The sequence below is a fragment of the Zonotrichia leucophrys genome, chromosome 1 (genome assembly GCF_028769735.1).
Source record: "Zonotrichia leucophrys gambelii isolate GWCS_2022_RI chromosome 1, RI_Zleu_2.0, whole genome shotgun sequence".
In the NCBI taxonomy this organism is placed as follows: domain Eukaryota; kingdom Metazoa; phylum Chordata; class Aves; order Passeriformes; family Passerellidae; genus Zonotrichia; species Zonotrichia leucophrys.
Window position 1 is genome coordinate 29,042,911 of NC_088169.1, and position 21,555 is coordinate 29,064,465.

The 21,555-nt window shown below is 42.9% G+C and overlaps 1 protein-coding gene across 4 annotated transcripts in view; it reads left to right on the top strand.

Moving 5' to 3' along the window:
* FHL2 (four and a half LIM domains 2) overlaps positions 1–21,555 on the top strand; it is a 140,664-nt gene that overhangs the window by 75,355 nt on the left and 43,754 nt on the right. Inside the window, exon 1 of one of the 4 annotated variants that reach the window (XM_064710136.1) lies at positions 10,621–10,635. The exons of the other annotated variants lie outside the window; for them this stretch is intronic. Coding sequence (XP_064566206.1) covers positions 10,621–10,635 — 15 coding nt within the window. Of the gene's footprint in view, positions 1–10,620; positions 10,636–21,555 lie in introns of those variants that run through there. 4 annotated transcript variants of the gene reach the window in all.

The window sequence follows — 21,555 nt, forward strand, 5'->3', positions numbered from 1 at the left end:
ATGAAGTACTACTCTTTTTCTTATCTCTCTTTCTCTCAACAATTGAATGACATTCCTGTCCCTGTCTGGACTTGTCTTAACCTTTGCCAGAGACAGGGAAGTCTCCCATTTCATTTTCTCTTCTGCCTGAAGACTTCCCTCCTTTCTCTCCTCACCTCTCTCCTGCACAGTCAGAGGGATGACAGCCTTTCCTCTGGTGTGACTGGGGCTCTCTGGGGTACCCAGCAGGGAGACACCCCCAGACAACACAACAGGTCAGCCACAGCACAGGTGTGAACGTGGCAGAGGTGTGATCTGACCTACCCACACTCCTCCTTTTCCTCTGGACACCAGCACGCTGTCTGTTCCTGCAGCATCTGAGTGACAACACTAACAAGGCTGTGGACATAAACCAGAGAATTACTGAGCAAATGAAGGCTGAGAAAATCCAAGGATGAAATGGAAAAGTGGGCAAGAAAAATACAGAGCTGAGAAGCCAGCAGAAAAAGTAGAAGTAAAATCCCATATCTTTACTTAGATTTGTGAAAATATTCTACTTTTATATCCGTGAAAGTGACTCAGGACTCCTTCAGAACTGAATTTGAGGATGATGAGGCAAAATCTGGCAGACAGCCTTCCCATGCTGTTCATGATCTTGCTCAGCACTATTTCTCTCCTCCCACACAGGAGTTTCTTTAACACATGAGAGATGATTCTGGGAAAAGTTTTGAAATGCCATCATAAAGACAAAAATAGGAACTTAGCTTTCAAGTGCTTTTCCTATTTAAACTGATAGAGAGGAGCCTGATACGAAAGGTTGTTAGGCTTCTGGATGCCACAAAACTCTGTAAGGGGGAAAGCATTTTGTTGGGCACACTGTTGCAGATGTCCTTCTGTCCAGTCACACTGTGTGTGTATCGCCCAACAACCTTTGAAGACTCTGATAATTTCAAGATACGTTGTTAGAAGGGTTAAATACAGCTCTTTTTTTTTTTTTTATTTTTTCCTCCACGGGAGTCATGCAAATAAGCAATTAGCTAGAGCAACAAAACCCTAGAGGGAAGTAGGGTTGAGGTTATCTCCTCATTAGACATCAGAGAATTGACACCAAACAAAGAAGAAGTTTTGGGTTGAGCTTAGGTATCGTCTGATAATGCTGAATCTAACACAAATTCATAAACAACTACTTTCCAACTTTTTATTTGCATGGAACAGTAGGACCCTGTCTTGTATTTAATTGCTAAAAAGTCTCTGCTTCTAATTGTATTTGGTGTACATGTTGCACCTAAACTGGCAATTTTTCAAATGTATCATCTTATAGACAGAAATCTCAATGCATCCCTATTTTAGTTTATCTGTATTTTAAATTCTCATTGTGGTCTGAACGATACTAAGAATTTTTTCAAACAATTTTAAAAAATTCTTTATTTTTAAAAGATATTCTTTAAAAAAAAATCTTGAAATTCTTTATTTTTTAAATTTGCTATTTGTCAGCTCGAAATCTGCTACCTCATCTTCAAGAAAGAAATGTTTTGGTTTCTCTGAAGTTCTGGTCTCTGTCAGGGTTCTCAGGCACTATGGCAATACAGAAACATAATTATGCATCGAGTGCCAAATTACACAGGTGCAAAAATTGTTTGTACCAGCTGAGAGAAAACAAATGCTTCCTCCTTACTTTGCAAGCAAAATCTGATTGTATATAAAAAAAAAAAAAAAAACTAACAAACCAGAAACATCTATGTTTTTTTTTTTTAATTTTTAAAAATCTCTCCACCAAGAACCAAGGTACTTTAGAAATGTCTCTGCAGTGACTGTTGAGATCTGTTTTTTAGCTCTCTCACATCCACATCCTTTCCACGCACAGCAGGCTTGCTGGGCAAGTGGTGCCTGTGACCTTGCAATTCTGCTGCTGCAGAGTTGTGTTCTCTGGGGAAGCAGTGGAACATGGTAGGAATCAAGATGATGCAGGGGAACCACTGAACCACAGCTTTCATAAGGTCCTAGGGTCAAGGTTTCAATTAATTAAATTTATTTTCTCAATACATTACATATTTGTTTTGGAAAGCAAACACTTATTTGGGAAAATAAGTGTTACATTGGTTTTCACCAAAAACAGTTTTGAAGGAAGATTCTGGACAATTGTTGTGGTTTAGGAATGGTACTTCCCAGGTTAGTGTTCCCACTGAGACTTTCCAAACCATACTGCTACTTGCTTGGTAACCTCCTCCTTATCCCTCTCCCCCTTCCCCTGAGATGTGCTGGAGAGGAAAATTGGAAGCACAAAAAATAAAGATCATGGTTTAAGATAAGAACAACTTACTGGAAACAGCAATGAGATAAGAAAACAAACAGCAAGAGCTGCAATACTGATGACAGAGGGTAGAAGAAAACAGACATTATTTCTCACCACAGGAGACAAAACCCAGCTGCCCCCTCCTCCATGCCATCCCCATTGCCACTCTGGCTCAGAGCCAGTGCTACCTCACTGCTCCTTCTGCCATGCTGGCTGCACCAGAAGGAAACCCTTCTCCTTGAAAGAGAAAGTTTCTTCTTCCCACACTTGGCAACATTGAGGTGGCATAGAACAACCTCCAGCTACTGGCCATGGCCCATCCCAGCTCCTGCAAAAATCGAACCTGTCCTGATGGAGCCAGGAGACTAATTTAAACAAAAAGCAGAGTATTGGTCTCTACAAAAGTAGAGTTTGTGGTGAAACAAGAGTCTACACAGCCACAAGATCTAAAATTGAGAAAATTACTGCATGCTGCTCCCCGGTCTTAGTTGTGGTAGAGGATTACTTTATGATACTTTAAGCAGAAATACCTGGAAAGAGAAAAAGGCCACAACATGTTGCACATGATGGCCATTTATACTTTTGTTCAATGATTTGATCTTTTACATCAAGCCTCACATTCTGAAAACAGAAGGCTGAGTAAGAATCCCACATTTAATTTTTTAAAAAGACATCTTCATGTGATAGATAAAGCCAACCTGTAAGGTTAAGAGCTAATCTTTCCCATCCCACACATATACAACCTCTCCTTAACATCACAAGCCCGAGTATCAGGAGGCCATTAACACAAGCCAGAGGCACTGCTTTTAATCTCATGTTTGTTGAAATCTGCCTCATTGTTTGTCTTTTTCTTAACACTTGGCACTGTCAATGATTAACACTGCCAACGTTTTCCTTGCCAGAAAAGAAGGGGTTTTTTTCTGTTTTCTTTCCAGTGATGCCTGGAGATGCCTCCCACTCTGAGGCTGCCTTTCCTCCCTTGTCTACAGAGAGAGCAGCTAAGGAGGACAGAAATCTTATGCCCCTTTTAAGAGAGGTGTTTTCAAGAGGGAAGGAGGAAAAGTGGAAGTTTATCAATTTCTTGTGGGTCTAGGGCAGTGGTAAAAGAATCTCTTCTCTTTTTCACTGCTGAAACATTCTCAGAAGCTGCTGATAGCATCTCTCTGCCCCTGTTCAGACACAGCACTGTACCACCATGGATTACCCCAAGAAATGCTGCTTGGCAAAAAGCTGTGGTCAGTTGCTTGGTTGGCCTACAGTCTAATCTAGGCTGGTTCAGAAAGTGAGAGCTACCAGGAGAAGTCCAGTTGTGTTTTCTCAACAGTCTGTACCTGTGGGGTAAGACACCTCACACTGATGCAGGGACCTGGGTTAAGCTTAGCTTTGCATGGGGAACATCTCTACCTGCTTCTCCTCCATTTTTGCTCTTCTTGTGATTTGGGGAGACCAGGAGAGGCATTTCTAGCTGGTCATTTGCAGTTGGATATTTGCCAGCTCCTGTTCATTTCCTGAACACCAGAGAAGCACCCAATCAGATTTGATAATTTGGCCTATTAATTTTTGGTTATTTTACCAGGGATAGAAGAGCACCTTCTTCACTTGTCAGCAGCTAATAGGTCACAAGTTGGCTGGTTTACCAAACATGAAAACAATTTGCTGATAGCAGTGACCTAGACCCTAAAAGGAGAGAACACACACTTGGCTGGCAGCCACCTCACCACCCCAACAAAGGAGAGATATGGGGTATCGGTAGCTCCTTTTAAGCTGTCCCAGGGGTGAACTTGTGTCTGATTTTTAGGCTGTCTCTCTTCTAAGACTTTCTTGTGTATTGCTAACAACTGCTCAGTGAGCCAATACTTTTTAAGAGCTGCTATCATTCACCCACACTGCTCTGCCTGAAAAACAGACATGAGGTTTTGGTACCTCACTCCTTACCTCACTGCATCAGTGAGATACTGCCACCAAAGACAAAGGGTGAATGATGAAAGCCAAGTCATTCTGTTGTCAACTGTCAGGCTTCAACAGTCTTAAATATGCTGGAAAGGCTTAGATTTATTCAATTTCAAATGATTGTAGTGCCAGATGCAAAAAATTCCTACGCGTCCCTAATGATATATTCTGTTAGTATATTCTAATTGCATATTCTTCCTTCCCTTGTATTCAGCAGCTACAAAACTTGGAAAGAAATGCCAGTAGTGGATGAAGAGGGTGTGAAAGATATAAAAAGATATGGAGGAGGGGTGAGAAGGCTTAGGATGGACCAAAGGTCATTGCAACCCCTTCCTTGCTCACTGTCAGCTCTCCCCACTCTCCAACCTCACGTTTCTGCAGCCATTCCCTTGGATTTCCCTGCCACCTTTCAAGAATCTTCCTCTGCTAGGACGATGCTTAAGGTGAGGAGGTAACTTGTAAGGCACTGAAATGTGGTCCTCAGCTGTGACTCACATTGGGAGCAGCCCTTGGACCTCACACTCTACAGAGCACTTTGGCAGAGGGACAGGGGTGGGGCTTGGTTCCCTGAAGTTCATGGAGTTATAACAGTCACACTTTTTGTCCTTATTAAGACAATGGGCTGAGTGTGGCTATTGGTGGTATTGTATTTGCGTGAAGAAACATCAGCCATGATGTAAGAACCTGAAGGTTAGGGAGTTCATTCCACTGCCCACACCTTGGCTCGTGCCCTGTGTGGTGCCCTGGGCTCCTTCATGCAGCCACAGCAGCACAGGCCACCTCCAGCTCCTGTGTCCTCCCTCCTGCCCCACACAGGTGTCTCAGAGACCACAGGGTATATTCAGTAGCTGGAAACAGCTCCCTGTGAGCAACTGACTGGAGCCCTCAAGGGCTAAGAATAACACAATTTCTTCTAGGAGTGAATAGGCTGCTCCAGAGGACAAACAACCTAAGAGAGGTCAGATGAATTACTCTCTGGAGGTTCATGTTCTACTTCTTCGGTCACGCTCACAGACTTTAGACTTAGAACTTTCTTGTATCTTGTATGAAGTGAGACAAACACCAATTATGCTGCAGCAGTTCTTTTAGAACTTTTTTTTAGTAGCAAGTCACAGAGCAAAGCTATTTACAAACCTCCATTTATTCTCTTTTTCCATACACACATTACCATTCTATTTTTGTGCTTATCTCTCACGTTACCTTTTCAAAGGCTGCCGAAATGACAGCTACTGCTGTGCTACTGCTCCTTCCCGGCACCCCACATTTAGCCCCCAGGTGGGTTTCCAGGAGCTGAAGAGGGAGCAGGCGTTGGTGTGCAGGCAAGCATATGCTTTATAGCAATGCTGAGATGCTGAGAAGCAGTAGCTGCCGTGTTGATCATATCAAGGCAGCGTTACCAGGAGACACCTCACAGCACGGCAAGCGCGTGCCGTTGGAGGCTCTTTGCCCTCTGGAAGGTGGTGGGTGTAACATTTTTCTGCTCTCTCTCGCTCAGACATGAAGGATGAGCAGCTTAACAAGGTCACATTTGTTAGAGGCACGCATATTTCCATCTGCTCAGGCGGATAGCAAAGTGCCTGGCACAGAGCAAGGAGACGCTCTAAAAAGGAATTGTTTCAGAGGGGAGTGTCTAGGCACAGCTAGGAAAACAGTGGTGGGTAGATACCATGCCTTGAGACAGGCACAGATACAGTAGATCAAAGGCTCATATACTTACCAAGCAAAACAATAAATGCTACATTTTTTTTTTCAAAATCCTTCTAGCTGTATTGCTTTCCAGGGCACCACTAGCAAAGTGGCAGAGAAGATGCATAGCCTTGGCAGTAATGAACCCCCAAAGCTGAAAGTTCACTCCTTCACTTCTAAGGCAGAACCTGCCTGCAAAATCGTTCATGGCTACTGCTGAGACTTTGCTAGAATTGAGCAAACACTGCTTCATCTGGTGAGCCTTAGCCAGGACATCCACAAAGATATAAAGCTAATTTAGGTGGCAGCTTAAATTTTTTTCATGGTGGATAAATATGGAAAAAGTCTGTGAGGTGAAAGGCTGAGAAAAAACTCTGAACATAATTTTTGCTAAACTCCTTTGAGATGAAAGCTATAGCTTCATTTCTTTCACACCCAGGACTCAAGGATATTCAGAGCACGGATGTTTCAAAATCTAGTATCTTACAAAATATGGTGTCTTGACTCTGCCAAGATAATAGAAATGAAGATGTCCTTTAGGTTCAATTTTATAAATATTTTCTTTCTATTTGCTAATCATATTAAACAACTGACTGTAAACATATTAAACAACTGACTGTACATGCTGAAATAAGGCATGGGGGTTGCAAAGGAATAAAGAAGAGAGCAATTTCTAAAGAATAAAATTATTCTTTGCATTTTTGTCTTCAGACTTGTAAGAACATTTAGTAATTAGTAGGGAAAGGACATGAGAGTAGAGAATAAGAAGACACAGAAGAATTTTTCCTTTGAGACATCACTAGGATGATTTTTATGATGACATACGTCACCAATTAAAGCTCATCTTTGTATCCTCTTTTAGGTTCACTTAGGTTTAAGGCAATGGCATTATCCTCTGTTGACTTCTCAAAAATGTAGCCCTTATTTGAATACATACAATAATTTTTAACCTGCAACTATTTCCTTTCCATAGAAAGCTTTCTGCAAATTTTGCAGTTTTGGAATTTTCCAAGAATTTCTGTATCAAAAATGCAGACCAAGCTTACACTACCTGAGACTGCTGTCTAAATAGCAGACAACAGGAGAGATTCCTGCTTTTTGGGCCAAGGTCCGTCTCTTCCCTATCTGACTCTGATGTTGATGTCTCAGTGAAGAAAACCACATAGCACAAAAAGAGATGCTTGATTTTTAGACTTTGGAACAATGGCTTATGCTACCAGAAGGGAGCCAAAGCCCACTGACATAGCAGAAGAAAACCAGGCCCTTGGCTAAGTTCTGACTAGGAATACACCTCCACAGCTGGATGCAAGCAGATGGATCATATGGTGACCTGCTAAAACACCCCAGCCACCCTCTAGCTCTGGGATGGATGAACAGGGGCACACTAATGAGGCCTGAGTGAGATCCAGGCAGATAAGCAAGTCCATGTGGTGCTAGCACTGCCACCCACACATCCTCCTGAGCCTCTGCTTCCGTGGGCACACCTGTGTTTGGGGATGGATCAGAGGATGTGAGGATCAGAGGATGTGAGGATCAGAGTAATAGGCAGCTGGGCTGGAAGGTTCTCATGGGGGTGTGCACGTGTCCAGCCTGTTCCCAACAGGTTGCCACAGCCTAGGGACTGCTAGGAGCCATCACATGTGCTGCAGAAGGGGTGAGAGGCAGCAACTGTGGGGGAAGCCCCATATCAGCTAAAATATTAATTTGGCTTCAGAGCCAAGAAGATAGGCCAGCACCAACTTGAATAATGCACTGTATCATCTTATCAAGGGTTTTCCTGGAAATCCTTCTCAGGCTCCCAGACAGATTTAGTTGCTGTCATTGGTGTAGACTGACAGTAGGCAGGTTGCTAAAAATTGAACATTACATAAAGTTTCAGACATTCCAAAAGCAGGATGACATTTCTAAAATTAAGCGTAAATACTGTGTGAAACATATAGCCAAAGAATTTAAGAGCTACTTAACTTGCCTTTGGCAGGTGCTAGGGTATGGATATACATGAGGGCAAACCCTTAATACCTGGAAATGGTTCCTAAAGACAATGTTTATGTTTTACTTAGTTTAATTAATAGCTAATGACAGACACATGATGATGGATAACCACTACCTGCCTTAATCTAAGTCAGGCTTCACAGGGCTCCTCCTGGTGTGTTTGGCTCACTTGAAGAGGGCTATCAACAGCAATTCTTCACCTCTGAAGCGGGGCTGATAGGCAGCAGAGTGCTCTCAGAAACTCAGCTCCGGGGGAGGAATGGCAAAAGTTGGCTCTGCAGGAGCAGCCCCAAGCTCTGCAGCAGCAGTCAGGAGGTGTTTCAGGAGCTACAGTCCCTGCTCTCCTGCTGAGGGGCTGCTGTAAGGTACAGGGCTATAGCACAGCAGAGCCTGTCTCCAGGATGAGCACGGTGAAAAGGGACCACTTTACTCTCCTGTCTTCTGAATGGGCCTGCAGGCACTTTGGGAGAACCTTCACTGTTCTGGTCTCATTCTTTTGCTTCACATTTAGCATCCAGAGGTCTTGACTTTTTGACTCTATGTAGGGCTTCTAAGGACTCAACCACAAGAACATAGCTGTTCTTGTGGTCTTGATAGCCAGCTGTGCAGAAACCATGATGCCAAGCAGAATAATAATCTGGGTCCAAAATGGCTCACTTCCCTAAACTGAACTTGTCAGGATGCGAAAGGGGATAGCAATCCACTGATACCAGAAGTCCTGAAAGGCACAAAGCTGCTTCACAGCTTAATGCAGCCCTCTCATTGTTGATGCATGAAATCATGAGATATAGAAGGAACAAATGAGGAGTACTGGAATTCATAAATTAGCTAACACAGAAATTTTTAAAGTGATAAACAATGTTCATTTATAGAGGTAGAGGCATCTCTCAATAATCAGATCATAACACTCCATAGTAATTCTGTGTTTGCATTTGTTTAAAAAATATCTCCTGTTATATGCCTCTGTTAAAATGATGAGGGAAAGAGGAAAGACTGCATTTTTTTCTTTGGTATTCTTTGTTGTCACAGTCTTCATGGTGAGCATTTTTGCATGTGAATTGTTGTCTCTGTATAAGTTTATTATTGAATATATAAGTTTATTGTTGCTGTTTTATAAGTTTATTGTTGCTGTTTATTTTTCCTATCTCATTGCTGTTTCCAGTTAATTGTTCTTACCTCAGGCTGTTGTCTTCAACTTTTGTGCCTCCAATTCTCAATTCCATCCCACCACAGTGGGAAGCAGGAGGGGAAGTGGGACCAAGAGAGAGCAGTTGTTTGAGAGAGTCTTGGTGGGGGTACTGATTTGGGAAGTACCATTCCCAAACCATGGCACTGAACAAGCACTCTCCCAAACTGTGCTCAAAATAGTACTACTCCCCATGCACAAACTGGTTCCAATACTTTATGTCCCTTAATCATGAGACTGAACTCTTCTTGTTACTTGAGTCTCTCTGGCAGATTTCATGCCCTCTTGTAAAGAGAAAAAAACGTGAAGTAAAGATCGTTTTACGCCCCAAATGTAGCAGAAGGCTTCTGTTAAGCTGTCCTGTTTATTTGATTGATTTCTCTGCCTTCCCACACACAAATAATGCTGCTCTATAGTGGAAGTTGTGGGCTCTCTGTGGTGTTAGACAAGATCTTTTTGTGGAAAAACCCACAGATATGCACCATGCTCTCTGGCCACCTCTGTTAACCCCTGTACAGGTTTTTCTCACAATCTCTTGGAAGTAGATGGTTGGAAACACAGAGACTTAGCCTGAAACCTTCTGACCATGACAGCTTCCAGTGGTGGAGGAACTTTCTGTGATACCATAGATTTTCTTTCTGTGGTTACTCCAGCTAGAAGATACTCTGCCAACCTTCCCATTTTCCCGAGCAGTTTCCAATGTCACATTCCCACTTTACTTGCGCTACTACATTTTTTGGGGGGGAAGCACATGCTGAACCAAGCAGGGGAACAAGCTGGATTACATTATGGTTTTTTAAAGAGCATTTTGAGGCTGCTCAGTTGTCTCAGTGCAGAGCCAGGCAGAGCTGTGCTCTGTAGGAGGATACAATATAAGAATATAAAGGAAGTATATATATATTAAGTCATGTCCACAGCTGAAGGGGTGCTAGAGCTCCTGCTGGGGTTATAGCTTCACTCTGGAGAGCCACCTGCCTCTGGCCTGAAAGGAAAAGAGCTTTGACTGAATGTTGACAACTCAGTGGTTCCCTCCCAGATTCATCTTTCAGACCACCCTAAACTTTTACCTGAGAGTGCTCAGGCTGAGTGTCAATAGCTCAAGGACAGCAAATGCCCGAGCTCTGCTGGGCAGTGGCTTCCAAATTATGAAACTGTTTTCCCTGGAACCAATTAGGTGCCTAAGACCCTGGGTCAGAAAAATATTTAAATGTGTGGAATGCCCATTGGCTGAATCATATCATAAGTATGCACAGTTCTTAGTGCTGAGAACAGGTTTTTGTCTCTTCCTGGGACTGTTGGATCATGGGCTCAAAATCCAAGGTAGGGAGCTGATCCCAGAGGGGCAGTGGGATAGATAAGGATCCAGGTACTAAAAATAAAGTGGACTCCTTGACCTGCAGATAGAAAACATTTCCTCCCACTCACTTGGTACTGCTTTGTTGCTGGGTGAGCCTTATGTGGGGAAAGAGGCCACCACTGTCTGCAGGGACAGCAGTGAGAAGGATGCAGAAGGAGGGCATCCTTGCAGAGAGCCATGGCTGCCAGTCTGGTGAGTGTGTGGCATTGTTTTCCCATTAATTCCCTATTAACTCAGTTTTAAAGGATGAGCCCAGGCAAGCATGTGTTGTAGAGACACTCCTCGAGACATCTCAGGTAAGCTGTATGCTTTATAAATTCTGCTTTTAGTGTCTTTTTTTTAATTCTCCTAACTTAGCAAATAAATCACATTATTTAATATAAGTGAGATTTGTTCAAACTAGATAATGCTTGGAAAATCAGGTTTTGATTATTATTTTTCCTCTGTACTTCAAATTATACCTGGGCTATTAATGGCAACATGGAAGTTCCTGCATAATGCAGTTTAAGCTGGGTGCTTTAAACCATTGAAACATAAAGGATCATATTCACCTTTATACAAAGGCACTAAAGTGATAGGAAATAATATTTAAATCCTTTTTCAGACCTAAACATTTTCATTAAAATTATTATAGTATGTGTCTAAGCCAAACTAATCTTGCAAAAAATGCTTTAGTGTATTCAGTACAGAGTATTTACATGGTAACAGATAAAGTGAATGCATCATTTTGCTAGCTATTAAAAATACTTAATAATTCCAGCTGGAGCACTCCGCTGTAAGAGCTCTTTTCCATTTCAGTGAACTTTATGCTGTGGAGAGGAAAGAAATGATTTCTCCACATGGCTGAGCATCAGGTTTCTTTGAGCATGGAAGCAGGCTTGTAAAGCGTAGGTGTTTATGCTTGCTTGTTTCCATCGGGAGTGTTCTCTGACATGCAAATGACCTGCCAGCCGCTCGCAGGCTTTAAGCAGATCTCCTTTAAAACCTCCTGCTACAATCCCATGTCAGCTCAGAGCAGCATGTGCATGGATTAACTCTGCTTTAGCAGGCAGAGCTGTAGTTTCTTTAGTGATGTGCTGCCACAGCTGGGTCAAAAGCACTGAGTGGCAAAAGGGGAAAACTCCAAGTTATTTGTGGATCATAGGCTCTCTTGTCCTTTTCCCTCTCTGAATCCAGCTCCACCAGGGATGATTTCCACTTGAAAGTTGACTTGGAGCAACACTTTCTGAAGTAGTCTTTATAGTTTATATCTGGGAAGTTTTGTCTTGTTTTCTTTAGCAGCACTCACTGTCTAAAATAGTGAGGATGTTTAAAAAGTGAGGATGTCCCTGAACTTTCAGGTAAGCTGAATGGTGCTTTGGACTCCATGGGCCTAAGGTGATTCACTCAGCCAAAACAACAGACACATTTTTTTAAAAAAAGAAATTATTTCAGCCCAGCAGGAAAGGTAGTTTTTGGGTAAGAATGAGCAGCCAAGACCAGGGCAGGGCAGTATTTATCTAAGCCATCTGATAATAGCTGAAAGATGCCTGGCAGATGTCATGTTAAAACTGACCAGAGTATAATCTGGAGTGAAGAGAGAGGGAAGAGAGAAAAGCCAGAAGGAAGAGCAGGAGGGAGAAGATTTGTACCCATCTGGAGTTTCAGCCAGGATGGCTGAGACACTTATTTTTGGGCAGCAACACATGTTCCTGCTTTATGGAGTCTCTGAGGTACAACATGATGTACCTGGGGAGCACAGGGAGCCACTCCCAAGTGCCCTACACTCCAGTCACACCTGCACAGCAAATAGCACTCCTGTCGTGTCACCATTCATCTCTGCAACAATGACTGAGTGGATGTTTTGAGGGGCAACATTTCAGCATTTCTGAAAGGAAATCTATCCATTTCAGCATTGCATAGTTGAACACCAGCTTCCATAAATAATTAGGAAGGCAAATCTTTGCCTTTTATCTTTGTCACAGTGACTGGAATGCAGCTCACTGCCTTCAGTGATTACAATTCATGCAGCACTAAAACCACAAGGTATGCTTTTTACATGCCTGATGCACACCCCTCCACCCACCAGCATTGCTCATAAATATCCTTTTTTCCCCCCAAAGATGCCAGGACCCACTGGCAAAACCTGGACACTCACCAAGTATTTGCTTAAAATAGCAATCTGTAGTTAAAAAGAGGAATTCTTCACAAAAGACATATCTGACATTTCCAAGAAGTGACTGATGAACTAAAATATTTGGAAAGTGTCTGTTGTGAGCATGATGGAAGAAGGGGTTCAGAATAATATTTTGTAGGCAGGAAGAAGTTTCAGCAAGGATCTTACTCCACTAAAAAGGGAGATGCTGACAGAAGCCAATCTAAACCAGGTGCTATATTTATTACCATTGTTAGCAGTTTTTATAATAATACCAATAATCATAACAATAATAATAGCAATAATTAATCAATGTGGGATGGGCTGCCCACAGCAGGGAGGTGAAGATGTAAGGTGATTGAGGATAAGCTCTAAACCACTCATTGTTTTATGTGTGCATTGGAAACTTTCAAAGTAACTGGTACCAAGAAGAGGAATTTTGGCAATGGCTGCCAGCTTCCATGGAAAAAAAAGAAATCTTATCTTTGCATGTCTCCACTTATGGTGCCACCACTGGTTGCTCTCTCTGAGTACCTACAACACAGCTGGCTAGATGCTCTTCACCCCTTTGGCCTTTACCATTACACAGGGGTTGAGAGGAAAACCTTGCAAGAGTTTTATTCCAAATCAGGCTGGCACACCATGGAAATGCACGCAGCAGGGTGTTCATGGTGTCTAACCTAACCTGCCCAGGGCACCTGTGCCCCTACTTGAGCTGCCTCTGGCCACCTTCTGGAGGCCTCCACGACTGCAGAAGGACTCATGAAGTTTTATTCATGGATTGAGCTAAAGATCTGAGTCAGGCATGAGCAGAAAGGCTGCCACAGTTCAGAAAGGCTGTTGAATAAGAACAAGATAACATTTGGTCAGGACATGTCAGAAATTGTACGTCTGCAGCTGATCTTGCCTGGGGCAGAACATCCAGCTTTGTTTTTATGTGAATCTGTGGTGTTCAGTGAGTCCCATGGTCAGGAGGAAGAAAGCTGGAGGAAATTACTCGGAAACTGAATTTCTCAGGGAGGTGTAACAGCTTAGGGAAAAAAAGATAGCGTTGGAAAAATGTGAAGAGCAGCAGAAATTTAAATTTTGAAACTTGCCTGAGGCATCACTTCTGGTAAAACCAAGTTGATACAGCAAGTAGTGGCTTGATGTGGGGTTATTCTTACATCTCTGTGATGTTCGTTTTCACTAGAAGATGGTGCTAAGTGAGGAGGGGAATGTGTATTTTTTTGCTTCAAAATTCAATGCCTTTATGATATGACCCTCATGAGAGGCTTTGCAAACCTTGTCCTTGTGCCTGGCACAAACGTACTGAGCAGAGCTTATGAAGTCACAGGTAAGTTTTTTGCATTCACCTCAGCTATTTGCAAGCAGAGTTGTTCTAATATCGTAAATGCAGGGCCACCAATGAGGGGAGAGGTGATGAATCTGACTCCATCTTATCAGAAGGCTAATTTATTACTTTATTATACTATATTATAATAAAGAATACTATACTATACTGAAGAATACAGAAAGGATACTTACTGAATGCTAAAAAGATAATAATGAAAACTCATGATTCTTTCCAAAGTCCCGACACAGCTTGGCCCTGATTGGCCAATGAGTCAAAACAACTCACACCAGAGTCCAATCAGGCAATTACCTGTGGGTAAACCATCTCCGAACATTCCACATGAGCACATCACAGGAGAAGCAAATGAGATAAGAATTGTTTTCCTTTTCTCTGAGGCCTCTCTTACTGCCTTTCAGCATCCCAAGAGAAAAACCCTGGGCAAAGGAATTTTTTCAGAGAATGTGAATGCCACACTCTACCACAGAGCAATTTGAATGAATTAGACGATTTGAAATGCCTCTCGTCACCTTATCCTCTACTGCTGTCTCTCTGCCTGTGGAACTATTTTTATGGCCAGATCCTTACCTGTCCTCTTTAAAAACCTTGGTGCAAAGGGTCAGATCAGTAGGCACTCAGGTCTGCAGATGTTTATCTGCTTGTGGCATCAGTCAGTGTCTCATCTCTTAGGCTGCCACTGAAATTGTGCTATCTAAGGTTATTTGCTGATTGGAGAATGTAACTTAAAGGTTGGCTGTTTAAAACATGGTTGGCGTGGGCCATATGGGCAGTTTAGTGATTATTCAGAGATTGTGCGCAGTTCTGCAGCCGGACCAGAAGCAGAGGGTTACTATTCAGAGACCTACAGTGTTACCAGGTGAAGTGTCTCATATGGAGACAAAATCATTGAAACAGGGCTTTGTGTGAAATTATGCAGTCAAGGACCAGGAGAAGGAACACTCCTGTGATTTGCAGCTCCACTGCCAATAGCAATTTCACTGCTAGAAGGGAGCCAGTCCTGTCCTCCTTTCGGAGAAGAGGTTCATCTACTGTATCAGAGACATTTGCTCATGCACTGAAGAAACAGGGAAAGGGAAAGAACTGTTTACTGAGCTCTGATGTTTGGCACCTGGAGAATGTGTGTATTTTCACCTGGAGTATAAGGCAGGATACTCATGCTTTTTACCACTTTGCACTTGGGGCTTGTTTCAGAGACCTTGGAAACTTCTCACTGACTTCAGGAGACTTTGGATCATGTCCAAAAGCTACCCAACAGCCTGGAAGGGCAAAAAGATAAACTGACTCTGCTGGAGAGATCCAGGGAAAGAGTTCAACAGAGATAATTAGGATACTGTGGCATTTAGGGAATTTTTAGGTTTTGTGGTTCTTGTTTGGTTGGATTTCTATTCCCCACAGCAGCTCATAGCCTAATGCCTGGATTATTTTTGCTGTTACACTTCTCTTCCTGTTTTGATTTGTGAGGAGGACAACCCTCAGGGCCTTTGGCTGCAGGGCCCATCAGGCAGCTGAAATGGAGCAGCAGGAGCTCCTGCAGAGAAATGAGGTCCATGACCCAGCTGTCAGCCAGGGCTCCTAAGGGCCAGGGCAAGCAGGCAGCACTGGGGCAGGATGAGGTTGCAGAGCTGTCTCAGCTGTCCCCAGAGCCATGCTGGGCAGATGCTGCCATGAGGGGCAGGAGGGCACCAGCACTGGTGCAGCAGCACAAGGCAATGGGGTGACCCCTGAGCCCACGGACTCACAAGGGAGTTACAAACCCATGGCAGCCCTTGGGACTGTCCCAGGAGCTTGTGAGCAAATCCCAGGAAAGGCAGTGCTTTGATTTTTTTTAGTCTGGGCCTGGTCCAAAGTTAGTCTTTTATAATCTGGGTTGCGTTCAAGCTAAACTGAGCTTTGCTTTTCCATTTTTGAGAAAGCCCAAAGAGCAGCCTCCCACTGTGAAAGCCCTATGAGCCAAGCTGCTGATGTGAAACAAGTCTCACATTTGTTTCCTTTCACATCTTTTAGTTTAGAAGCACACAGATGCACTTAATACACACTCTAAAAATAAAATTCTCAGAAGAGTAGGAAAATCAAGACTTTTACTTTTTAATTATTGCCTCTAGCAGCCTGCTTTATGATCTTGCTTTAGAACTGACAACGCACAACTGATCTGCCTTAAAAACAAAAAGGAGTTTTCACACCTTGCTACTTTTAAGATAAAATGCCTTTTAATGGCTTTTCTACTAATTAGCTCCATGACTTCTCAATCTCTTGGTAGAGGCTCTTTTTAATGTATGTCAATATAATCAACAAGGATTACAGTCTTTTATTCAAAGTGTGTTGATAAGGGATAAGCAAACATAGTGGTGCTGCTTTCTCCCCACTAATAGCCACCTTCAGCTGTGTCACTTCAAATATCAGATCTGCGGTGTCACCTGCCTGGGCACGGAGGATGAGGAGAGCACTTGGTAGGGCTGAAGTGGCCTGGGGGATGGAGCAGAAGGTTATTGCTAGAGCCCTGTCATGGAATTCTCTGCTGCTAAAGCACAGTGGAAAGCTCAGTGAAAACCACACAGCTCAATACAGGGGATTGATAAACCTTTCTCAGAGGTGGAGAGTATTGTCCAACTCCCACCACCTCCCTTAGAGCTCTTCTGCTTGAGTGAGGTGAAAATAAACACAGTGCTGTAAAGAAAAAAGCCATCTGAGTATAAATTAAAGGATCCAAAGCCTCCCTAGCTGTGGTTAGTCTCTAAGCACCTCTGTGATCTATATAGTAACCCCAGGTTTTGTGCTTTCCCCCTGAGAAATGGCTTTGCTCATGCAGTATCAAGCACTGGCTGGGCTAATATCTTTAGTGGTTATTGAGGGAATACACACAACCTCAATAAGGAGTAACAAATCCTCTAGAACACACCCTTGGAAGCACATTTTAAAATAAACATATACAGCCTCAGTTCTTCAGCAGTCCACAAGAGGACCAGCCTAATGCCATAGCCTCAGGATATGTCAGCTTGGATAACACTTAATGTCAGCCCCTTCTTACTCTGCAAGCTGTTTGATTATTCCTAGCTAACACAATTACCTGCACTCATATTTTCCATGCAGTCTCAATACAACACTCAGACATTTCAAACTGATAGTTTAATTAAATTATGGCAATTAGGGTTATTTCAGGTCCAGGAGTATGTGAGGCAAAGATTCTGAGGATAAACAGAGCACTTGTGCTTCCAGGGAAGTGGAGAGATTCTGTTCTGTAAGAATATGAAGCTTTCAGAGGATTGAATTTCATCAGCATTTGAATTCTCTAGAAATCATGCTTCTTTTACACATTTCAAGTTGGACATTCCAAGATGGAATCCATCAAGATTACTTGTGGAAACCTGGTCTTACACATGCAAGCAGAACTGGAGATCCAGCTATTCCTCTGTGCTTAGGAACTATTTTTGGTTTAGGTATCCTCTGTGGAGCCAGCAGTGCCAAGGCAGCATGCAGCCTGGCTGCTTTTGTGCTGCTCCATGTAACCAGCAATGCACATTTTGTGTGCATGTGTGTGTTTGCCCATCAGGAACATTGTTCAGCCTCACTATGGGCTGGACCCACGCACACAGAGCTGCAGCAGCCTCACCTGCATCCTAAAGGTCATGAAGTTCAGCCAACTCAAGCTCCCTGACCTTGATGGAGATCCTTGCTGAGGCACTTTTCCAGCTTTCCAGAGATAAAGACTGTGTCCCAGGAAGACTTCATTTACAAGCCTCATTAACAACTTTCACAATGTCTCATGCAACTTGCGAAGAAGCATCTGGCTACCTCTGTCTTGTATGTCTCATAAGAGAACAGTCCACCCCTTCACTGAATTGTGGCTTATATGGGAATGGAATGATGGCGTCTTGCCAGTTACACTTAAATCACCCCTACCACCAGACAGGCTTGAAGATAAAGTAAGGAATGAATTTATTCAGGAATCCAAAGATCAGCATTACAATCTCCTTATTTAGAGGCAGCTGTGCAAAAAGAAAAGCAAACTTAGAGCTGCAGACAGATTATTCTGTTATCTGTTTTATGCTGTTGAAATGCTCTCAGCATGCTTACATACCTTTCAGCTTGAAACTTGTCTTTAAGCAAGACCTGGTCCACAGCATGTATTTCATTGAAGGGATGTTTATTAAGGGGTGTGCATGTCCTTGCGCACCTCTTTTCTCCCCTGGGCTATTTCACTCCCACACATGCCATTGCCTGAGCTGGGAAGCATTTGTGCCTGCTGGATAGGTGGGTTATTCTGCCCAGACAAAATATCTTGGTGCTTACTTTCATGCATGCTGATTGTAAAGGAGAGCTTCTCCTGAAAGGCAGAGTGAGATTCAGCCCTCCTTGTATTAATTTTTATATAATAAAACACCAGCTAGTACATGTGAATCATCTAAACATCATAGTAGATATAGACATGTAGTTAGTTAGATCTTGACTGTATTGAGACAGAAATTAATGGTAATCTAATTATTTTGGGGTGAAAATGAAATGAACGTGCTTGGCATGAACCATGCCCATGCAATACCCCAAGATGGCATCCTCTTCCTTCAAAGGTGCTGATGTACTGGATGAGAGACTTCTGGAAAACATTAAAACCAAAAGTAATTTATATTCCATATATCCATGTTGTGTTAACACAATTTTAGTTTTCATCTGGTCACCAAAATCCTGGATTCACATTAGCCAATGCATCAAGCAGTCCCTGTGTTTAATTTTCATATGGGACAGTGGTGAAAATCCTCATTTGCAAAGTTTCAAAACTGATCTCTGACAACAAAAGTTTTTGCTTCTCTTGTGAGTACTGTAGATACCCTTGCAGTGGTCACATGAACAGGTGGAATAATCTTGCGTTGCTTGACGTTAACATGATCACATCTCTGTGAAAAATGGTTTTGACTTAGAAAATAACTTTTTTTTTTTTATTTTTGCACAAGCAATGCTGGCTCGACAATGTTATACAGAATACTTGTCCTCCATATGATCCTGGCATTCCTATTTACAGAGCCACCAAGAAAAAGGTGGGCAATTTGAGCTGCTGACATGTTTGAAAAGGAGCAGAACTGCTCTAGTCACACTGAAAGATGATGGAAGTCATTTTTCATCATGACAGCAAAGGTCCCACATGAGAAAGGCTTCTCAATTCAGTCATCTAACACAACTGTGCCAGAAAGGATACTTTGAGAGCTGTATTTCTGGGATCACCTGGCCGTTCCCTACCACACTTTCTCCTCATTCTCCTCTTACTCTTCATCTTGCTTCTCCTCGTCATCATCATCAATGTCATCATCAGTATCTGTCAATAGTCGATATCTGTTTTTCTTTAAATTTGATTTCCAGAAGGCAAAGTTGTCTTCCTGACACAAAAGATCAAGACCAGAGCAGGATCAGAGTCAGAGTACTCAGGTCTGGGATCCAGTCTTACTTTAGGGTTTGTTGAAATGATGTGCAGAACTGAATGCTCTAAATGCATTTCAACATGCAAGGCAGAGAAAAAAACTTCTCTTTCTTTCTACGTGTTAAACTCTCTTAGTTCTAGACTCTTCAAAGCCAGGAGGTCTTTCTTTTCATATTTCTCTAAATTTGGTGACCATTGAATCTGTTCAGGCCCAAGTTAAATTTCAAATGAGAGGTGATGCCCATGGCTCATGCAGAGACTCAGAAAAACACCTTCTCAATACACTCTAGCAAAAGAGCAGATTCTTCCTAAAACACAGAAAGAAGCATTGCTGTCTGCTGAGCAGGAGCCAAGTTTTGCATGATCACAGAACAAAGAGAGCTGTGAACCTCTCATCTCTATCTCTGCAGGGTTCTGTCCAGAATGTTTAATATTTGTGCCCAAGAATTCAATGGCAGATTTGTTTACCGAAGAGTTTTCCAAGAGGTGCTTGGGTTGCGCTCAGCAGCTGCCCTTACTGCCGTGGCTGGGCATACCTGGCGTGTCTGGGTGATTTATGGATTTCAACTGCTCCCTGCAGCCCTCCTGCCTGAGAGACTGGGGCTGCTCCAGCACGGCAAGGAGCCATGAAACAACAGCTGCAACAGATGGACACAGCTCCTGCCCTGGTTTGGATGGCCTCAGCTCTGCCCTGGTTTGGGTGGCCACAGATCCTGCCCTGGTTTGGGTGGACACAGCCCCTGCCCTGGTTTGGGTGGGCACAGCTCCTGCTCTGGTTTGTGTGAACACAGATCCTGCCCTGGTTTGTGTGGCCAGAGATCCTGCCCTGGTTTGTGTGGCCAGAGATCCTGCCCTGGTTTGGGTGGCCACAGCTCCTGCCCTGGTTTGGGTGGTCTCACTCCTGCCCTGGTTTGAGTGGACACAGCTCCTGCCCTGGTTTGGCACACTCTGCCAAAAGTGACGTGACATTTGTGCAGGGCTGGGTAGGTGAGGAATACCACAAGGACATTTGTCAATGGCAAACAAAGAGTAATCAAGTGTTCTAGGGAAATAAGGTTAAATGGGGAGGTGAGGGGGATGAGGGGAAGGTGAGAAATGACAGATGTTTTGAGGAAACATCAGTTAATCCTTGAGGGGAAAGAAGAGGTGGCAAGGAGGCAACAATTCAAAGGATTACCTTGTAGTTTTCATGGCTTGGGTGGAGAGGAGAGGTTGGAAGACCACACTGCTGATAATGCAGATGTCTGGGGTGGAAGGGAAGCAGGGGAGACATGTGGTGTGCCAGCCATAACATGTAAGAGGAAAAGAGGTGGTGGAACATGGAATGAAATGCACAGAAAATTGTGGTAATACTAAGGTGGTCTAGTATTACATTGGACGATGGTTTTCTGAGGTATGCATACAGGCAGCATCAAAAAAAGGTCAGCAAATTCATAGTAAGGATATGTGCAAAAAAAGAATGCAGATTTTGTATGATAAAGACTGTAATCTCACTGTCCTTCAGTCATACTGAATGTAAATGCATCTTTTTAAAGCATAAAAAGAGAGACACTGTGGGGGTTTTTTCGCCAAAAATTTAATATCAGAGAGCTATTTGTGCATTTTGATCAGCGTGTAAAAATGTTGCTGGTCTTGGCTGAAAAGGCCTATGTAGCAGAGACATGTCATGTTTTTGCTCAGCATGATATGGTTTTGATTTCTGTGCTCCAATAACTTAATAGCTGAACATGTCTGTCAAGTCTTTCAAATTAATGCATGTCAATAGAGCTGATAATTCATCTTTGAATTGTTTTTGAAAATTCTGAGTAGCCCAAATGATGTCAGAAGTAGCTAATGTTTAACTCAGGTGCCATAAAGAGCTGTCTTCCTGGTAAATGTCATGTTCTCTGTTAAATTCAACCATAAAATTAATGGCAGTTATAGAATATGTAACTTTTTAAATCCACCAGTGAAATCACTATGAGCTCTCACAAAAGGCATCACTGAGACAGATGAAGCATTAATTCAATCATCTTCAGAGGTTTTGATGTCATGGAGGAGAAAATGAGTGACCGAACATAAAGAGTAAAGAAGCATTTGAGCTTTGCTGTAGTCACGTACAGGATCAGGATAAGGGGCAGTGGCAGGTGGCAGGTTGGACATTAATCTGAGCACTTGCATCCAGGCTAATCTGGGCTCTACACCGAAATTCTTCCCATTGTGCTAAATACTCTCAGAGGT